The sequence below is a fragment of the Gigantopelta aegis genome, chromosome 4 (genome assembly GCF_016097555.1).
Source record: "Gigantopelta aegis isolate Gae_Host chromosome 4, Gae_host_genome, whole genome shotgun sequence".
NCBI lineage: Eukaryota > Metazoa > Mollusca > Gastropoda > Neomphalida > Peltospiridae > Gigantopelta > Gigantopelta aegis.
In genome coordinates, this window is record NC_054702.1 from 66,093,085 (window position 1) to 66,116,065 (window position 22,981).

At 34.3% G+C, this 22,981-nt stretch overlaps 1 protein-coding gene across 4 annotated transcripts in view; it reads right to left on the minus strand.

Moving 5' to 3' along the window:
- The window catches only part of LOC121370954 (synaptosomal-associated protein 25-like), an 80,340-nt gene that overhangs the window by 48,036 nt on the left and 9,323 nt on the right, over positions 1–22,981 (minus strand). For 2 of the 4 annotated variants that reach the window (XM_041496506.1, XM_041496507.1), the window contains exon 2: positions 4,504–4,682. The exons of the other annotated variants lie outside the window; for them this stretch is intronic. In XM_041496506.1, the coding sequence (XP_041352440.1) occupies positions 4,504–4,614 (111 nt within the window). In that variant the 5' untranslated portion in view covers positions 4,615–4,682. The remainder of the gene's footprint in view (positions 1–4,503; positions 4,683–22,981) is intronic. 4 annotated transcript variants of the gene reach the window in all.

Genomic DNA, 22,981 nt, shown 5'->3' on the forward strand with positions numbered 1-22,981 from the left:
ATCTCCCATGTGGGATCATACCATTGGGACACACACATAATCTCACCCGTGAAGTGGGTGAACTCAGTGTATGAGGCCTTACACCTCCCCATTGAGCCAAGTGGTCCACTCTTCTGGGTTGGTGGTCAAAGACCGTGGTATGTGCTTTCCTGTCTGTGGGAAAGTGCACGTAAAAGATCCCTTGCTGCATTAAAAAAAATGTAGCAGGTTTCCTCTGATGACTATAAGTCAGAATTACCAAATGATTGACATCTATTAGCCAATGATTGATTAATCAATGTGCTCTAGTAGTGTCGTTAAACAAAACACACTGCTTCTTCAATCTGGGTTAGAGCCGATACTGGAATAAAAAATCCCCCATTGCTTCAAATGGGATGCAAAACCAGTACAAGTCACGTCATTAATTTAGCACAGTGATGGTTTCACAGACTGACTGTAACATCTAGCAATGACAGTGTTATAATCAGTAGAAGACGGAAGCATCCACATGCATACATGCATATTTGGCATCATTTGGCTGGTGTTACTCACGGAAGAACAATTACTTGTGACCAATATCTATGGACAGGTTATTATTTTTATAGCTCATTTTTTTATTTGATGTATAATGCTCCTTATATGTAGAATGAACTTGTATTGCTACTGGTATTTTACAATATTAATTGGTTATTAAAGAAACATTACTTTGGCTAAATATTTAAAAATAAAATTCACCAAAATGCTGTTTACAATAAACAAAATGTTTTTCTAACTATAATCATCAACTTTAATCTCAAAATACTCAGCAGCCTTAAGCATTAGACTACTATATCTTTTTACGGCTTAATTATCCTCACTGACCTTGGAAGAAAAACCCCAACCAAACAATGCTTTCTTTTTTTTTATCTGGAGCTTACAATTCAATAATAAACATTCCTGTAAATGGTTTAGCTTTGAAAACTCATGGATAATATACATGGTATTACATATATCTTAATGTTTAAAATCTCCATCTGCACCATTTGATAGAGCAAACATTAAACATACAATATCCAATTGTTAGACAAACAAAATAACACACAATTATTATGATTCTTTAGTTTAATTTGATTTTCAAATTAGCTATTTGATTATAATTTGCATTTGGCAATTTGGGCAAATGATATCTTAAACACTGAATATCATGTGTAAGATCTATTTTTGGGATTGTTTTTGGGGGGGTTGTTTTTTTAAGTTCTACAAGTAACTATAAAAAAAAATTAAACTATTTTGACATATAGACAAGTGTGTCACAAGATGCTTATGCTTATGAACAACCATAATTTAAAATCAAAATGGACTGCCCCAGGAATCAAGTTTGTGATTATTTAAAGTTAAAATAATTTCACTGCATATTCCTAACCACATGTTGGGAAATTAAAGTAAAGTTAACATAACGTAAAAAACCCCACCCAGTTCTTTGCAGATTAAGAACAACAGCAGGAAGGATGTAGATGAGAAAACACAATGTGTCAAATACAACAACTGTCTTTATTACCTCATAGTACAGTTGTAACAAGGGAAATATTTTTCATATTTTATTAATGAGAAAATCCCACACAGTGTTCCATGTTACTAGATGATTACGCATTAACTAACCAATGACCAAGTCAGTACTAAATAGCATGACATCTGATTTGGCAACTTTCCAACCAGTACCGTATTTGAAATAGTTACTACTTACTTGTCTATTTTCATATATCGCTATAAATTGCTTCGTAATTTTTATAACTGAATAAAGAGAAGATTATTTATTTTTATTATTTTTTTACATTAAAACTACAAAACAAAATGTTATACTTCAGTGTGCATTAAAAACACAATAGTGGGCTGTCTCAGTGTCTACCAGAAAACAAGTACCTGAGTGCATATTCAAATTGTATTGTGTACATTCTTTTTGTAATCTCAGTCATACTTTTTAATGCAAGAAGGTCAATTAGAAGTCAACACAGATTTGTAGACTGAGAACATTTCGGTCAGTTCTCATGATTCACTTTGCAAGTTTCCAATTTTTAATGTTTTTTCAAAGTACTTGCTAAAACGTTATAAAATCTATAGCAACTGTTGCTAATCAACATTTAAAAAAATAATACTTAAACAACTGAACACATTCATGTTCATGTAACTGTATACATGTTGGGACAAGCACTCAGTTTTTCTGTGTAGGTTTCAGCTATTGTGATATAATGTACAGTCACCACATCCCTTAACAGATGTTATCTTGGGACTTTGCATAAAGTAGTGCCAAACAAATGCCCAGGGGAAAACGGTCCTGGCGTTAATCAATGTGTGGCAGACCCATGATGGTCCTGGGATATTCATTTACCAATGAGAGGAGAGAAACTTTTCTCATTTATTATAGAATACACTATTCATATAGATCCAAATCAACACCAGGACACAAAGAAGGGTAACACCAACATAATCAATAACTATGTTGGTATATACTCGTAGATCGCCAAGCTAACGATTCCTTTCAACCACAATTGACAAGCACCACTCTGACAAGTGGATCGCATACAAAATGATTTCCTTCCACTTTCAATCCATGCAGTGTGTAGAAAGCAAGCAGAAATGTGGAAGTTTCAAGCTGTGAATAAGCTTGGGACACACAAGATGGTATCAATAATAAATATCCAAATGTAAACAAATGAATAATTAGCATTATACTGTTTCTTTAGTGATTAAGGTGTTCAATGATGACAAATGAAAATTCATTAGCAATCAATAAAAATGTCAGAAAAAACAACAGGGCATTTGGGAATAGAGTGGATCACAGATCAATAAAAATAAAGGTCACATCCACTAAACAAAATTAAAAAGCTAATTCAAACAGCAAGCTTGACAAGATGATATATTAAAATAAACAATAATTAAAACTGAAATGCATATAAATAATAAAATATATTAATGGGTTTTTCCTTCTTCAATTTGAAAAAAGAAGAAAAAAAAAGATGATTTACCAATAATCATTGTGTATCAGCATCTCCAAATGAAACGTTGATATTTAAACCAACAAGAGCAAAGCTTACTTTATTTTATTAATTTGTCCAACATTAAAGTACATGTATCAAAGGACTTGTAAAAATCAATTAAATGAAAGAACATCCATATTTATGTTTAAGAAAACCAGGCTAACAAAAAAGTAACGAATTTCCAGTCATTATGTGAAAACACTGTGCTCCCAACTGTTATCGATTTTCAAAGTCATCTAATTGAGTTTTGTTCGGGATACTTTTTATTTGATTTGCAACTAGTCACAAGACAAATGAAACACCAAACAAGTTAGCTTCTCAACTGCCAAAACAATAAAGAATTTAGACAGTTTTAACTGTGTGCGTCCATTCATATGTGCATGTATCAAATGATTTTTAAAAATCCCATTTTTGAAGATTAATAGCTGGGGGAAGGTAATTAAAGCAGAACACTGATATTTTGCAGAAAAGCAGTTTATTATATTGTGTAATGATGGTGGAATTTTCATTTTGATACATGGCTTACTTTTAAAATAGTTCTGGATGCAGGAATCACATATAGTGCTACACTATTGAGTACCTTCTCAATATATATGTACCATTTTCTTTTTACACAGGTCATAATTTAAAATTGTTTAGCTTATCAAGAATATAGTTACCTAATGTAAGTATGATGTTTATAATTTATTTCAAATTAAAGCTATAAATGTTTGGGGGTTTTAATCACAAATGTTAAGTGGAATTTGCAAGAATACAAGCAACATCCATTGTTTATGCAAGACACAAAAAAAAAAATTATGTTTTAATTCTGCTATGAAATTAAGATCTTCCCCAAAGCCATGACCTACATGCATTCCATTAAGCTTAGTTTGTTTTGATTAATGACAACACTAGAGCACATTGATTTATTAATCATCAGCTATTGGATGTCAAACATTTGGTAATTCTGACAGACTGTGGAAACCTGCTACACTTTCTCAGACAGGACAGCACATACATGGCATTTGATTCATCCTGTTAAGATTCTAAGAAAGAATATATATGTGTGTGCAGATCAACTTCCAGCACCATTACACAGCAAAAGGTCTACTAATATTAAGGGCATTCTGTAATTTAGTCAAGATCAACATTTAAAAACATGAAGTTTAATGTATGGACTTGAAAATAAATCAAATTTTTCACACACACTTCCCTTGGGTAAAAGAAGTTTCAATAGGGATATATACATATATACATGTGAAGTCAAATTTTACAAATGTAATGCTATATGTTAGCCAATAAATTTGTCATTAAATATTAAATTCAAAAGAAATTCAATAAAACATTACAAAACATATTGAATGTATTGTGTCATTTTAATACCTATATTTGAAAAAAATCACTCCATTTTATTAAATACGACTTATAACCCTTTTATACCAGGTACATGCATTGTATGGTAAAACATTTACATATCATGTTAACTGAAAAACTACGAGATAGAAAAATAGAATATGAAAAAAAGCATTACTTCATTTACGTTGTCTTCAATCTGAACCATGAGCTCTCTTGCCTCGGGGTCCACACCTTCCATGTCAATACCCGCCGGACCCACACCATTCTCAACTTGTACATTGCTCATTTACTTGGCGAAGGGCAATTTCCAACGATGTTTAGTAAACACCGTTAGACTCCACAAAGTATATCCTACTGGCAGAAATGGTTGAAAAATTAAGCACTTGGAATTATATCCACAATATACCAGACTTTCAAGGAATGCAACTTCAAAACACATATAAAAACAGCACTTAACAACAAAGATATTGTTGCCTTCACAAGTGACTGCAAAGAAAAGCCAAAAACGAACGATCGGAATATGGAATCTGCAGTGAGGTTCCTAAGCTGGCTCACAGCTCCAGTCAGTTACCAAGTGGAAATGAAATGTCTTTAAATCCCAGGTAAACTTGAGCGATCCACCACATAACAGAGCTCAGATGTCAACAGGCAGTGTGTGCTAAACACTACATACCCACAGGATGCCAATCAATCGCTGTGTGTAGCAACAATGCATGTGCTTAGGTCGCTTTAAGACTGGTAATTGCAAGCCAATGAATCCAGCATGCAAAGATCCACACCAGACGTCAAAGGAAACTATACATTTATAAACCCATAGCAGTACGCGGCATCAAAAATGGAAACTTGTATGCAGTGTGTACGTCCTCGCACTAATTCCATTGTAAGATTTACACACAGATAGTAGGTGCTTTGCGTGAGCAACTTATTGGTTTGTGCCTTTAATGAGTCTGCCTCTTTGAACCACATTAGAATAGACAAATGGCAAACCAATACAATGCCTGATGGTGCAGGCCACAAAATAATTCCCTAGTTATAATACAGTCATGGACAGGGATTATGATTAATTTTTCATGCCCAGCCCTAAGAGAAAGTAGCAAGCTGTAAAATAAACTACACAGGGCCCAACAGAATCATTACAAAATGAATCATCATAGACATTTGTTCATGTATTGATTGACGCAGAACATCAACATGCATACAGTTTAGAGCCCCATTCAAGCAACAGTGATCCATGTCTGTTGTGGCTTGCATACATGGAAACAACCACGGAGTAATGTACATTTTATCAATACATGTCACAAATGCCTTTCAGCATCAATGTAAAGATGTGCATAGTGCTAACACAATTATGAAAACTGTATTGTACAAATAGAAATGATATGACTCACACTGTGTGTGTGTGTGTGTGTGTGTGTGTGTGTGTGTGTGTGTGTGTGTGTGTGTGTGTGTGTGTGTGTGTGTGTGTGTGTGTGTGTGTGTGTGTGTGTGTGTGTGTTTGTGTGTGTGTTACACATCTATGCATATTTACGATGCACAGAATCTATTCTTTCTGAATAACAACTGATGTTTCAAACGGGTACTTTTTTCTAGACAGGAAAACACATAGCATGGCCTTTAATACATGTATACTGGTGGAAAACTGGTTTAAAACTGAAAATAACTTAAGTGTTTGGGGTCTACCAAGTAAAATTATTCTGTAACTTGATGCATCCTACATATATGAAATAAATTAACATATGGAATTAAATCATCTGTAAAAAGAACTGAAAATTAATTCAAAAGTAACTAACATACACTGTGCCCAATTCTCTTTTCTTTCAGTATCATTATACTGAAGTTACATTTTGGATTATTTATGTATCCATCGCTCCAAGGCAAAGAAAAAGTATATATTTCTAGGAAAGCATATTATAGAACTTTAAAAATGGATCCAAGGCAGTTTGACAAACTGGCTAAACAGCAGGAGACCAGTGGCTAAGCGATCACTTGATCTAGGATCGATCCCCGCTGGTGGACCCATTGGGCGAATTTTTGTTCCAGTCAGTACACTGACTTGTATATCAATGACCATGGTATGAGATATCCTGTCTGTGGGATGGTGCACATAAAAGATCCCTTGGGTTAACCAATGGTTAGTTGTTAGTGAGAGAGAATCAAATGTAATGGCCTTATACCTTTTCAGTCATCCATTAAAACAATATAGGACGGCACAGATACCTAACAGCCAGTCTGATGGCTTAATCACTAAACCATAGAAGATGGTGTGTCTTCATTTATAAACTACACACTAGTGTACTTTGGGATTTTGCTCACTGACATTGTTGGTATGAATATTACAATAGTATATTTCCACTGTTGAAAAGAAAGAGCAGATCTATTTAATAAACCAATGTTTAGAACAAAATGTCAATGAACCATTTTGAAAATGCTTGATGTAATATTAATTTAAGAAAACAAAATTTAGCATCCATTTTCTCCTTTGTTTCTCTTCGGGATGACTCTGATTCATAAAAACAGTCAACCATCGCTACACTTTAATCTAGCGTGGTCTTGATGAAGTTTTAACTACTACACAGTTACAAATGAACAAAATGCTTTTAAAGCCAATTTAGATTGTAGCTCAAGAACCAGACTAATTTTGTTTTCATTATTATTATACATGTAATAACATTTTGTGCATTGATTATTTATTAAATTCCATAAAATTCTGAATTCTTTCATGCGAATCCATGTAGATTCGGATGTTTAACGCTCATGAAAATATTGAGGCTTATTTGATGTGCAGATTCATGTGGTTGCATTTTTTTTTTTACAAAATGCATTAAAAACATGTTTTAAAGTTCTCTGTAACACTTTGATCTAAATTTATTTTGATCTTTTACTGATAAAAAAAATAATTGTACTGCATGGAAAGGCAACGTGAGCAATGCATGTACTGTAATAATCTATTTGGGTTTTTTCCCAGAACACATTCTAATTTTTATATAGTGAAAACATGCTGCAGAATGTACCTTAAGGTTTCGTGTATCAGATTGTGTATTCAGTACATCATACAGTTTTCTCTGTGGATAAACACACACATCTCCCAACTTACTGAGCTGTAATTGTTAAGCTAATATTTTATTGAGTAGATCTACACTTAACAAGTTAAAGGAAGACAGGTACAAAAATAATACATGGTGTTCGATCTCTCAGTTATGCAAGGTTATAAAATGGACTTTTTTCTGCTTCAGAGTAGGACATGTAGAGTTTTCCACCATTACAGAAAATTGAACAGAATCATAAACCTGAAACTGAATTCCAAATTCTGTAGATTTTGTTTCTCTTCTAATTACTTTATTATTATTTTGATATTTAAAAGTTAAATTTCTGGCTCAAGCCTATTATAAACATTTGTTGTATTTTTATCCTGGAACCACTGTTTGCACTGACCAATTATAGAATTAGTGATCATGTAAAGCAAAGTCAGAGACTGCTACTATTCTTTTGCTTTGACTAGACATTCATTTACATGTTATTAACATTGTTAATTTCAATCAAAATAAAAAATGTTGTTTGGTAAATATGTAATTTTAAATTTAGATATTTATTCAGGAATTATGGGTAAAACTTCTTTTTTTATGTGACAAATATAACACAGAAGAATAAATTTGTAAATTGTGTCCGTTATACTTCATAAAAGTTTGCTTGTTTAGTCTGGTCATCATATCAAACGTTAGGAATAAAGATGATTTTCCAACCCTTCCTGTTGCAGGATTAAAACAATAACAGGTTAATAACATAGCATATCACATTTGTCCTGTTCATAATGAATAAGGGGACCTGCTCACCAAGCCTCGCAGAATTTTTCACCTTTACCCTCACATGATAAATAGGTATTATTCGCATGTTTGTAATTTTCGCATTTTTAATTTAACCGTGAAAATTACTTACGCGAATAGGTCTAATTACTAGAAGAAAAAAACAAGAAGATTTACTCACAATACTTGTACTACCAATATAGTAAAAAAAATAAAACACAAAACAGTCAACTGTTACAAAACAAATAACAAAGTTTGTTTTGTTATTGTTCCAAAATATAATTTGGACATGCTTTCACTCAGTACTGCTTTCTATTTTTAACTGGCCAATCAAACTAAGGGACACTGTTTTGTAAAGTTCCGATAAATGTCAACCACAAGACGTAGCTTTTTTAGTATTAGCGTACAGGAACAAAACAGTTGAGACATTTTTAACAAATTGCACAAGTGTTTTTCTTTATTTCTTCACACTTGCCCAAGTGTTGATTGAACCAGCGAGATTACATTTATTAATAGTATGCACCATGCGGTCACCCGTGGATAGGTCTAAAAGACATGTGATTGCAGCACTCATCAGCACAGTCGCTCATGGGATACTATTAAGTGTGAATACTCTAGAATGTACCAAAATAAAATTTTGTACATGTGACAATTTCTTTTTAAAATTTTCAATATCGCAAAAATTTACTCCCGTAAATAACACCCATTTTACAGTATATCATTAACCTGTTATTCTCTATTTACAAATGTGTGTGTACTATTTAATATACAACCTATTTTCACATGCAGACCTTGATATCACATACATGTACTATAGAATTGGCAAGAACTGTTCATTCTTGTATAATATTATAGTTGCTTTAATGTCCATACAGGGAACATTTTGTTATTAAAATCTCGATTGAACTGTCAACTGAAAACTGATTAGCAACTACTGTTTAATGTTTTAAAATTGTGTAGTGATCTCTGAAACTTGTGGCGAATCGCAACGTAAAACTGAACAAAATGTTCCCTGCCATTACCATAATATACACGTGTATGTCATAGTTATGAATGCACTAAAATTATTTTAACTATAGTCTATCTCGATATTAATTTCTGTTTGTCGTTTTATACTGTTTATGGTCATTCATAAGCCTGATATGATGCATTATTACATTATTTACATGCATTACATGAGTGCATCCAGTAATCCATAAACAATTTCAAATTTTTTAAATTATCAGATAACACTATCTAAACTTTTGAAAAAGTAAAAAAAAAATATATCAAAATTACTGAAATAATCACCAACTTTTGAGATAAAGAAAAGTGACATCACCCCCATTATTTTGTTCCTTGTTTTATTTTCTTTAGAGAAACACTGTGCAGATGCTCAAATGGAATCAACCAGCTACTAATATGCATGTACATGATTGTGACCTGATTTATTAACCATCAGCAACTGGATGTCATTTATGATCCTCTGATACACATCAAGAATGAAACACCATTTACCGTAATATACAATTGACATATTTCAGATGACAATTCTCATTACTAAATAAAATCAGACCCTCTGATTCTGAAACATATTTTTGCATGTGACTAAATCATGGAACAACAATTACGTATGCGTTACTATCGTAACTTGATCTTTTTATCTTTATTATAGTATAACTTTTTTTTCAACATCCTAATTTAAACCCTGGAGCTTAAATATTGGAATTCCCCGTAGCAAGGGATCTTTTATATGCACTTTAAAACAGACAGTACAGTACAGTACAGTACAGTACAGTACAGTACAGTACAGTACAGTACAGTACAGTACAGTACAGTACAGTACAGCACAGCACACACGTACGCATGCACGCACGCACACACACACACAAAATCCTACCCAAGTCAAGACAGTACAACAGCCCCCAAAACAAAACAAAAACAACCCTAATCCAAAGCATTATTATACATTGGGGGGGGGGGGGGAGGGCGGGGGCAGGGGCGGGGGCGGGACATAGCCCAGTGGTAAAGCATAAGCTTGATGCATGGTGAGTCTAAAATTGATCCCTGTTGGTGGGCCCATTGGGCTATTTCTCGTTCCAGCCAGTGCACCATGAATGGTATATCAAAGGCCATGGTATGTGCTATTATATCTGTGGGATGGTTATATAAAAGATCTCTTGCTACTAATTAATGGAAAATGTAGCAGGTTTCTTCTCTAAGACAATATGTAAAAATTACCAAATGTTTGACATCCAATTGCTGATGATAAATAAATCAATGTTCTCTAGTGATGTCGATAAACAAAACAAACAACTTTATTATAAATACATTGATTCTTGTTATTATCAATGACTCAACCTTTATAATCATTTGCTGCAACAAAAACTGTTCAGTGACTCATTCTTTGAAAACATATTGAGCACATTGCATTTGTTGCCTCACATTTAGCAAAAAGTGAAAATCTTAGTACCAATACCTGGATTTTTCATAACCCTTGGTTAAATATGGAAAATACAAACATGGAGAAGACAAAGTTTTATTTGCAATTAGGCCCAGGGCTTAAATTTAGAAGTTGATATAGGTGCACGTTCAAATGGTAATGGAGTACATATTGTTCAATGAAAAAACGTTAGTCACATGCAAGATATTTTTTAACATCATAGGCGTTGGAAGATATTATCTAATGAGGGGATGGTGGTACTACCCGGTAGTTATTAATTCGACTTTCAACTGAGATGGTTTACCTATCTGTGATATTTGTATTTTTTGCACAGCTCTTTATACTGTTTTAATTAAACTTTTGAATTTTTATTTGTTCATTTACCGTATTGTTCCTATTTGTAGCGTCCGGGCGCGATGCAAAACACAAAGGGGGCACGCTAATTAGAGTACTAGAACACGTTTCGTAATACGTGTGAAAAATCATCGTATCAAACTGTCAATGCGTCTGGCTCGCTGAGACATCAAAAGCTTTGCCGCCAAGTCACTCCACCAGTAATGTTTTCTTGTTGAAATGACATAGCGTACCGTACATCGTCAGCTGATTTATCGAAATACATGGTACTATGCACGTAGGCATATAGGGCCTGCGGAGTGTTACGGTGTCGGTGTAAATACCTACCGGTATGTTTGTACTTCCGGTTTTTTAACAGCGTTAACGGAGTGTCGTGCGTTCATTCTGTGTGGAGATAACAGCGACATACATTTGATAAATGACATGTGTGACATACTGTTCGCCCATACTAATGTCGTAGTGCTTCACCTGTTTGGATTTTATTTGTTTACCAATTATAATCATTGCAAAGTCGGCAGTCAGGTAAGCCAGTTTTACTATTTTACGGGTACCGTTTCATGATACATTTCTCGTGATCATAGGGGGCGCTTATATTAGAGGGGGCGCTACAAATAGGAACAATACGGTATGTATTTACCCGTGTTTGAGCCTATGTATTTTTTTTTCATTAAACAATCATTCATTAATCTCAAATCATTCATTAATCTCAAGTGGGGGATGCACAGTGCACACATGTATTCTAGCCACCTCAGTTTTATAGTTAAAGATAGGGTCAACTCAAACAAGAGCCTTATGTGTTGGAAAGATGCAAACCGGACCACCAACACATACTGACACTTTAGCAAATGAAAAATGCGTAATTTTAGAGTTAATAAAAAAAACATGATTATTCCTGCTAACTGGGGGCAGCCATTTTGTTTTGTTTTTGTGATGTCCGGTGGGATAGCTTGGGGCGAAGTGACGTCAGCTCCTGACCATCTCCTGTATGTACAGTGTAAACAAAAGCAGTAATTTTCGACAAGGTGCTTCTCTTTGATCAACCTGACTTGTAAAACAGCATAAATGACGTAATAATATAATAAACTATTAAACGAAATATAACGGAACAAAATGGGATTATAGTATTTTTCTCTGTTAAATAATCCAAAGGAAAAATGTACACTATTAGGCCTATTGATATGCTACATTGGAGCAAAAACGACAACCCACGATACCAAAGTGATAATTTTCTTTTCTTTGGGACTATGTAATTGGTCAGTTCTGTGGTTTTAGATGGAAAAGTCAACTTAATTAATAGTTTTACAGAACTATTTACAGTAATAAACCATGTCCATTACCATTTTAGGGGCGACAGGTAATATTCCACAATACCGGTATGTATTTTTCTGTCTAGACAGTGTCAATTAATTGGCTCGTCTGGTTACCAATCAAATACACACCTGCCAATCAAGAATCACGGGTAGAAGCAACTAACAGCATAGCAGGGGTGGGGAAAAATAAAATTGTCAATCGGTCCCGCTTGATGTCTTCATTAACGGGGGGGTGAGAGGGGGAAAAAGAAAGGAATAAAAAAATAACATTTTTTTTATCACATCAGTGGGAAAAAACACCCCACAAATTGTATATATTTTACATAATGGAATAAATAATATAAAAAAGGAATAAAAGTTATGAATTTAAATCCCATATATGTATAAAAAGTACGAGTATTCAGTACGGTGTCCTTAAAATTCATAAAAGATCGCACCGTTGAAGCGTTTGACAGCCTGAGCTAGCACATGTTTAGACAAAGAGATTAATAACGTCATCACTGATTGGATGAAATCTGACCTCTACTGGGCCCATATTTTCGAAGCTATCTTAGCCTACGAAATCGTGAAATTATCGTAAGCTATGACGTCACTATGGCGTGCGCTGTAGTGACGTCACAACCTACGACAGTTTTACGATTTCGTAGCGCTAAGATGGTTTCGAAAATAGGGCCCCTGGCTCTTGAGATAACCAGTACATGTAGCTGTTCAGCTTACTCCCACTTGTTAACAAGAAAGTGGAAACCTTTTGTTAATTTTAAAATCCTTTATAATTATTGGATAGACTACATTGAACAGTCAACAATAAATACATTTATTGATTATTTCAGTATATTTTATGCTATTTCAAGCAGTTTGTATTGCACAAGTCTCTTGCTTCCGACAGGGACACTCGACCCGACAAAGCTCCGTACATAGGTGTTGACAGGTGTTGATTGTAACCAGTTGCAAACTCTGGGTCCTTTGTTTTAATTGGAGTGTAATACCTTGATGGCTCTCTCACCAAGAATGGTGTTATTGTTAACGTCTGTTTTATCTCTTGACTGGCTCAGTAACTTTGACAAAATTAATGTCTAGCCTAGTGGCTGTGGATTGACACTACTGTAGGTCCGACTTCAGTGACTGACGATATATACTTAGGCAGACTTTAAAATCACAGATGTCTGAAACACAAGCTATACTGACCACTATTTATTTATTATTTTAAATCATGCATGAGATACCGATGTCTGGGTAGGCCGGTCCACTTGACGGATAAGAATTTGTTCCAATAATAGAAATGGACAGGTGGTTCGGACCGACAAGAATGACAAAAGTGGGACCGGCAAACACACGTTTTTAAAAAATAATTTCGGTCTCAGAGATCGAGAATCGGTCCCAGACCGGGAGAAAAGGGCTTTTCCCCACCCCTGCAGCATAGACCAATTAACTAAGAAAACACTCTGTGTATCATTTCAGTACGTAGGTTAATGCATGGACAAAACATTGTTAATTATTTCGACTTGTTGTGTAGCCACTTTGACAATGGTATTTTATTTTGTATTGAAAAATAATATATATAGTGCTGGATATACTTACTGGGATGTGTATTATTACAGAACACTGCAATCTATGACTATTTATCATCCCGCAAAAACCAGGTACATTGTGTTTCTCTAATTCTAAGGCTCATTCCTGACATTACGCATTAAGTATTACGTAACCACCAGCTCGCCAGAGGGCGTACTCAATGAGATTGTACAAAATGGCTGCGCCCGTTATATATAACTTCTGTCACATTTAACCGTTTTATTAATTAACTATACGATTATACTTGTTGATATTAAGCAATAATGTGCATTATATATCGTTGAATATGCATACCAGGCCAAATGCCTTAATTATCCCTTCCTTTAAGGGATGGGGACAGTGTATGCTTCTGACATTTTTGTAGGTTTGGGTTTTTGTTAAATGGATACATGTTTACTTCATATGTAATTTCTGTTTTTAGACCAGGATTATTGAGAAAGCTAATGCCAGCACATTAAATTTTTTATATTATAGTTATTAATTATATGTACTTTTCCAGACAGGACAGCACACACCACAGCCGTTTACGGAGCACTGATTGAGATGGGAAAACCTGTGAATGGTTCATCGAGGGCATTCAATCATTCAAGAAAAACACCTCAGGCAAGCACTCCACTGAGCTAGATCTCGAACTCTTCTAGGGTGTATACTACTAAATCAAATCCCATAGACAATAGTAACATATGTGGCTAAAACTCCTACATGCAGCGTATCAATCGGCATAAACACCATGGATATAAATAATACCATCCCTCACCCTTAAAAGTCAATCAGAAAAAATTGGGGATGAAGCTGTTCATTTCAGTGTTAACGGGTAGCATCTATGACTACCCCAGGCCTCCCAGCCATTTGTACGTATTAAAATATAGGAAATATAGGAATTTGCATACCAAAATATAGGAGTTTTATAGGAATTTTGAGGTCAAATATAGGAGTTTTATAGGAAAATTTGGATACACAAGATACCAACTACTACCTCAACAAATATATACCAAGGCTTGCCAGCAGTCTATGGCAATATCCAGGACACTTTGAAATTTGATGCATCTTGTATCAGTAACACATCCTCCTCACCTCATCAGGTGAGCAGGATCTTGATTGGCACTTGATACAGATCTCCCACATTCAAATCATCTTTTGAATTTCTGACAGGCTGGCTGCCTTTCACTGTGAATATAACTTGGTAACATATTTTATTCATCGGCATTTTGGCAAAGCAATCACGTCAAATATAGGAAATATAGGAAATGAATCTCAATATAGGAGTTTTATAGGATCCTATAAAAAAAAGAGGAAATATAGGTGGTCTGGGAGACCTGCTACCCTAGTTCTGCATAAAATTTTAGTACTTTTTTTTTACAAGTACCCCATACATGTTTCAAGCACAAGTCTACTTGACACAGTGGTACTAGATGAAATAAAATTGCATACATTTTTTTTGCACAGCTGAAACTAATTTTTTTTACAACCAACACATTCACATTTATCACAATCACAGGACTTGTATTGTTAACTTCTCTATCAAAAGTTAAGTGCATTCGAACTTTGACCCAGCCGTAAGTCATTTGGTTTAGTACTACCTGTAATACTAATGGTACTCCTTTAAAGGATCAGTGGGTGATGTTAAAATCCATGAAACATTTTACAATCTTTTGACAAAATTAAGGATTAACTGATTCAACATCTGTGCAGTCTATGGGTTATTATTATTTTTATTTTTTTTTTTATTCTTTTGTACCCATGTGATCTTGTCTCATCAAAAATTATTAATTTGTCAAACCTATTGGTACTATAAATATTTACTGTGCTATGTATTTTACATGAAAAATGGCTTTTCTGTTACATTTGGTATTCTGCCACTATTACACTATTGATCATTTGATATTGCTACAATCACATGTACATGTAACATATGTGCTTAAATAAAATAATCATTGCTGAATGACATCCACTTAAATATGTTCCTATTTGTTTGTAAATGTAACAATATATGGAGAGTAAATAAAAATTGATTCCTTTTTCTTTTGTGCATGTTTTTTTACTGTATCCTGGTAAAATAAATCTACTGACAGGCTATTTTAGTTTATACAGGCAACATTTGATTTACTTATTGAGTGTACAGCAGCATATGAGAATGAGTCATAAAAACTGATTATTAGTAGATAAGCAACAGCCTGTGTGAATTGAAAAATATCAATAACTGACTTCAGTAAGTCTCACATAACTGACACAGTTTCACTAGGACACAGCTAAATCAATCTTGGTTGTAACCCAGCTAAGTTTTCCTGGGTCCCCTTTCAAACAAGTTGGGGTGAATATAGTAGAAATGAGAAATTAAATTGTTAATTATGAGCGATACGGTTTAAATCTTTTTATTACCCCAGCAGGCACTCATAACTGGGAAAATAAAAATCATAATTTCTCACCGAGAAATTATCATGCATTGGTTTAATGTACACCACTATTGGATGATTTGACGCCAACAAACCAATCACCATGTCAGTACTAAATATGACGTCATCACGATTTGGCAAAGCACTCAATGACATCATGTAGTTTAAAGTGTTTGTGTTTACGTCTTTCTGGTTCCAGTGTTAAACTTGTAATAAAATGGTAGTTTAATACAATTCATTATAGATTTTTTTTTTTTAACAGAATATATAGAACTTTGGGTTTTGAAAATTATCTGTGAACCGTGAATAAAATACGAAGTTAAAGCAATACACAAAACAGTGAAGTAGTTTACATTGTTTCTATATACATGAACGTGTAGCCGATGTAGGCTATATTGAAAATAAAGGCTTTTGAAAACCCCCAAATAGCTGGGATAATAAATAGAATAACAAACTCGGTACCAGTCATTATAAAATTTATTATTATCAAATTTATGTCCTTAAAAGCTCGTGTGACAAGAGAAATTTCACTCGGGACATAAATTTGATAACTGGTAACTTGTTTATTATCCTTTATTTACTATATATATATATATATATATATATATATATATATATAATTTTTATTCCATTAACAAGTAAAAAGTGTTATTCCTACTTTTGTTTTTATGCAAGTACCATAAAGTGTGTTACAAAATACATGTACCTATGTTAAATGTTCCAAAGTTTATTTGAATAAAAAAAGAACATCATTATTCATTAGTGATATTCTAAATAATTTTCCGTGTATACATTACACAGCTACAGACAGGGAAAATCACACAAATGTTGTTAGGGGCAGTGGTAGAGAACTTGCCTCTTGTGCGGTTGGAATGGAATTAATAACTGTCAGTGGGCCCCTTTGGGCTATTCCTCGTTCCATCCAGTGCTTCAAAACCATGAAACAAAGGTCATGGTATGTACTATCCTGTTTGTGGGATGCTGCATATAAAAGGACCCTTGCTGCAAATTGGAAAGAGTAGCCCACTGCATGGCGTCAACAGATTTTCTATTTAATTATTTGTGTGGTCCTTAGCATAACATGTCCAATGTCATACAACCTTAAAATGTGTACAGTGAGTTGTTAAATAAAACATTCCTTCCTTCAAATGTTACTATTTAAAAGAGTTAACTCTTGGTTCTTTTTGCCTTTTTGCCAAAAAGCCATTTTAATGCAGGATTTTCAATAATTTTATTAAACTGAAATAGCCTTTATTGGAATTGAAAACATACATAACGACATCTAATATTTGACAAGACATTTCAAAGGAATGCCATCATCACATAATTTCTAAAGAAAAAAACAGAAGAAGTTTGTTTTCTTTAACGACAACACCAGAGCACATTGATTTATTAATCTTCAGCTATTGGATGTCAAACATCTGGTAATTTTGACATATAGTACTAGAGAGGAAACCTGCAACCCTTTCCCGTTAGTAGCAAGAGATCTTTTATATGCACCACCCCACTGACAGGATAGCACATACCACTGCCTTTGATATACCAGTCGTGGTGCACTGGCTGGAGTGAGAAATAGCCCAATGGGCACTCTGACAGGAATTGATCTTAGACCGACCATGCATCAAGTGAATGCTTTACCACTGGGCTATGTCCCACCCCTTTTAAAGAAGAAGCTTATTTTTTTTATTTATGCAAACATCAACTCTATCATGTTAATAATTCAGTTTCAACCTTTTTTTTTTTTTTCATTTATGTAATTAATTAACTATCCAACGGTTGGGCCTAGACAATTTTAACTGCTTGGCAAGAGTGAAAGGCCAAAGACCACATTATTTTTAATTTTTTTAATTGGTTAATTGCTAATAAAATAGTAGCATAGAGGGGGAACCTAAATTGTTTCCAAGTAGACACATCTATGCATTCAACAATCTATTTTCATTAAATTGTTTACAAGACCATGGACTCCATAAACATACATGTAACTGTTAAGTCACAAACAGCGGTTCAAATCCTGTTCAGAATGGTTCACATTATCATCCATAACTCTGTATTACAATTCTGTGCATACATAATTTGTATTACCTTAATATATACAAACTTTCCAATACCCAAGTTATTTCAATTTATGTTAGTAGTCTCATTCAAATGTTCACCCTATAACCTATATTTGTTTCCACCTGATGCACAGGTGCCATCTCTGCAACCTTTTGTCAACCCGTTGTTTTAAAAAAAATTGGTTGTTTTTTTTTGCTTATTATTTCTATATATTATCTGGTACTGTACAGTGAATCATAACCATACTTGTAAGGTTTTTTTTGCCTAGCAGGTCAAAGAGCCAACATAGAATTGTCTACTGTATTTTATTAAAGGTGATAATTACACACCTTTATAGAGACTTTCACAGGGTAGCAATACAGAGTTTGTCAAAATAAATAGCCTCTTGAATTGGCTGAATAGGTATTCGTGGTGTTCTTTTAAATTTACACACGCAGGTTATAGTCTATTTGCATTAAAAGGAAACTGATGCATTGACATGTAACTCAATAATTAATGAATAATGTTAAAACTCGTGTAAAAATATTGTACCCATACCAACTTGCATGAAATTGGGTCAGGGTTCACACAAGCTTTAAACATCCTAATCAATGTACTTATATGGATTTGATTAAAATATTTCCAAAAATTTATAAAATCGAATAATCAGTCTGCTAAATGTTACCAATAACTAAAATAACTTTAAAAAATAACAGAATAGTCTGGTTCTCGAGTTTCAGTCTAAACTGGCTTTTAAAGTGTAGCATACATTCATTCGTTGGCAGTGTAGCTATTTATCTAGACTAGTCTTTCGCTAACAGCAGAAATGTGCTGCAGTATTAAATATCCATAAGCATACTCCCGAAATACAGTGCATAATTTATAAACAAATGGTTTAACAAGATCACAAGTGTTACCCGCCATTTAAGTGCCAGACAATGTACTAATCACTGCAACAGAAAATGGATGGATAACAACAGCAAAGTTCATAATTTCATTTGATGTGTCCTGGGGCCCCAACAATCTTGTAGTATCATATTAAACACCATAACAGTACAGAATTATGTATAGTAAACAGAACTGAACTGGTTTAGCATCACATAAGAGGCAGTGGAGAAAGGACTATTTGTTTTAAAGTTCGAATTTTGGAAATGAAAGCTATTACTGTGCACTAGAAAACTGAAGCTAAATATTTTTTAAAGATATGGACAGTGATGTTGAAAACAGTTTTTAACATGGGACCTTGAGGAATTTCAGTACCTGAATGCATATCAGTTGTGAATTAGACATGTCAGTATTTAGGACAATGTGATTTTATTTTGATGGTATGTGAGCAATGTTTGCATGCGTTCATGTCATAAGAAAGAAAACAAACTAAAAAAATATTCAATATATTATTTTCATTATTAAATGTAAAATAATATATTGAATATTCTATATTGATGAATGAAATTTATTACTTCTTTGTTATTGGTACATATAAATTCAAAACATTAATATGACATATTACAACACAGTATAATAATTGTTTACTTCCTAGGTCACCATGCTTTATTTCACAAGGATTGGTCCTCCACTCATAAATAAGCCCATTTTAATTTTCAGACATCAAAGTCGAGAATGGATGTTCAGGTTACCAGATTACCCCCATGTTAAGGAAGTTGAGAATGGTACTTTGTTCTCAAAAAAATCTTATTAAACAATACACTTTAAACAATAGACCTATTTCACATTCCAACTGCGCACAGGAGAGTTCCTAGCAACTCTTTGATGTTATCAAGGAACTTATGTAAGATTACGCAACAGAACATGTTGAAGAACATTGGACGATTTTATAATGTAGCGCTGATGAGGATAATACAGTCACTGTCATTTTATTTTTAAGAGATTAGACTAGCCGATAACTTGATAATATGGCTACAAACTCAGGATGGTCCTTTCAATATAACAGGTATCGAAATAAGTCGAGAACGGTCGTTCAGGTTACCGAGAGGTTACCACATGTAAGAAACGTCGAGAACGGTCTTTCGTTCTCGACAAAAAGTTCAACGAACTGTAGTTTCGTTTCCGAACGTAAACCAGGCAATTCATTCCAGACTTCGGCGTTTCATTTTCTCGTAAGGAATTGCATCGATGTTCTCGCGTACTTGTGCAATTGCAAGCAATTATAGTCATTCGGCATTTAAGCAGCGTCCACTGGATGAATTTACTTCCGCATTTCGTTTTCTCGTACAAAATTGCACCGATGTTCATGCGCATTTGTGCAATTGCAAAGCAATTCCGGCAATCCTCGTTTTCATTTACTTCCAGATTTCGTTTCTCGAACCGATGTTCGCGTGCACCGATACAATTTCAGAATGTCCGCGTTAAAAGTAGTAGTAACAGGAATTAAATGCTAACTTTCATATAGTTGTGGTAACCTATAGGTTACCAGGCTATATTTTGTGGTAACCTGTAAATGGGTTACTAGACACAATGCTTATTTCGATGCCTGTATAAACGTATGAGGGTTTATTATGTGCAATCATAAGGTACCTAGGTGGAATGTACTACACCTCAGCTGACAGACATTCAACAAAAACAGAGACCAAGAAATGAGCCAGTAAAGAAAAAAAGTAAAGAAAAAAGAAGCAAAATAATCAGTTTCGTAAACTCCAGATTGAAAATGAAATTGTAGCTGACTGTAACAGTACTGTGAATATGATACATATAACTGTGAAGAGTAAATAAATAAAAAAAAATTTTAAACTTCGTAAATATCAGATATTTGAAATGAAGTTGTATTTGACTGATATAAATGATAGTGAAGATTAAATTAATTAATTAATTTGTGGATAGACATCTACAGAACAAAATAGAGCTGTGATAAAGGTCTATATGAGGTGGCAGTTTTTTAAATTTTAAATGCTGATACAGGTGGAGAATTAAACATCACTGGAAATATGCACAAATATTTAACTATAATTCTAATTGTTAAAAGCAACATTGAACACATAATGTGACATTCCAATTCAGTTAATTTTATTGTATTGTATGCATATTTTAATTTTGCATTGTTAAAGTCCTCGAATGGAGGCTACAGATTTCATATAAGTTGTTTCACTGCTTTTGATCTTGAACCATTTCGATGCAAACTTTAGTAGACCGTTTTTTGCAGCCATTACACCATCAGATAAAACAAATGCTTTTGTAATTCTTAATTGCAGTCACATCACATACGACAACTATCCTTGTTGCCCACAACAGGTCAGGTCATAGGTTTTAACATGCACATTCAGAACAAGCTGTTGTAGTGCAAGCCTGTCAGGGGTGTAGGTGTTGACTACTCCATTAGGGATGTCCACAACTGTTAAACACAGATAGAAGTAAGCAAAAACTTTAAATTGTACTTGTCCGCCAATATTTCCACTTGTCAAAGATGTCAAAAGCAGGGGTTGGGGGTGGTACGGGTGCACAGGCCTGCTCTCAAATGAAGCTGGATTTGAATTAATATATTTTTAGAAGGGTAAACATACGTGTTAAAAGATGTTTTGGTTGTTGAGCCATTCACAACACATTGGGCTTGCTCAGATCTATTAATACATGTAGACAGGAAACTTTCCTGGGCTAAGTAGGAAAGAAATGAAGGAAATGGTTTATTTAACAACGCACTTAACACTTTTTATTTACAGTTATATGCAGGGATATACCGGACGCACAAAACTTGCGCATAGGACGCACTAAAACTTAACTGGACCCGCAAAAATAGAGATACTGCGTCCCGTGGGACGCATAAAATATCTGACATTTTCAGTATCCCTGTTCACTATCAATGATCGATCATTCTGTGTAACACACTATTTCTTTTCTACCTATAAACTGCGTATTCAAATGGGGATTCCCCATATGGAAAACAAAAAGTTTTAATCTCTGGGAACACTGCGTGTTTATCCTTTGCTGCGCTTAATCGGGTAAAGTTAGTAATTTCCGGAAAGAGATCGCGGATTTGCGATCATTCGGAACTTCTCGTCAACAGGCCGAACACAATCGGAAATTCCCGGGCGAATAAAACAAATTGGTTAAATGTTCTGATTTGCATTAACAAACAAGTAGCACGATTCATAAACAACGCATGGTATTGTGAGTGTCATTTAGTTTGCAGGAAATGGTTCAAATAATTATACAGATCAAAGTGAAATGTTGATTTTGAAAGAATAAACAATGAATACCGACATTGATTTCCCGAAAGGAAAAACAACAACACAGCTTGTTAAATTTACTTTAATGAAACATATAGTATACACGTGATTTGTTGTCTGCAGCTCTCTGTCGTTTGTGTGGTTTTGGGACCCTTTGTTTTCAGATTGGGACCCCCAGAAAAGAAAGAGTGAGTCCAAGGGAACCCCATTTCAGAAAAACAAAGTAAATCCCTGTATATGGTATCAGCAGTGTTCGAGATTAACGGTATCCCGATATCCCGGGGATACCAGACTTCAAGAACCCAGTATCCCACCGGGATACCATATAATACTTAATTCTCAGGTGGGATACCAGATTTTGAAATGTTAGTATCCAACTGGGATACTGGCCAAAATTTTTAATCTCGAACACTGTATCAGACATATGGTTAAGGACCACACAGATATTGAGGGAGGAAATCTGATGTTGCCACTTCATGATTAGCAGCAAGGGATCTTTTATATGCACAATCCCATAGACAGGATAGTACATACAACAGCATTTGATGTACCAGTCGTGGTGCACTGGCTGAAGCGAGAAATAGTCCTGGGCA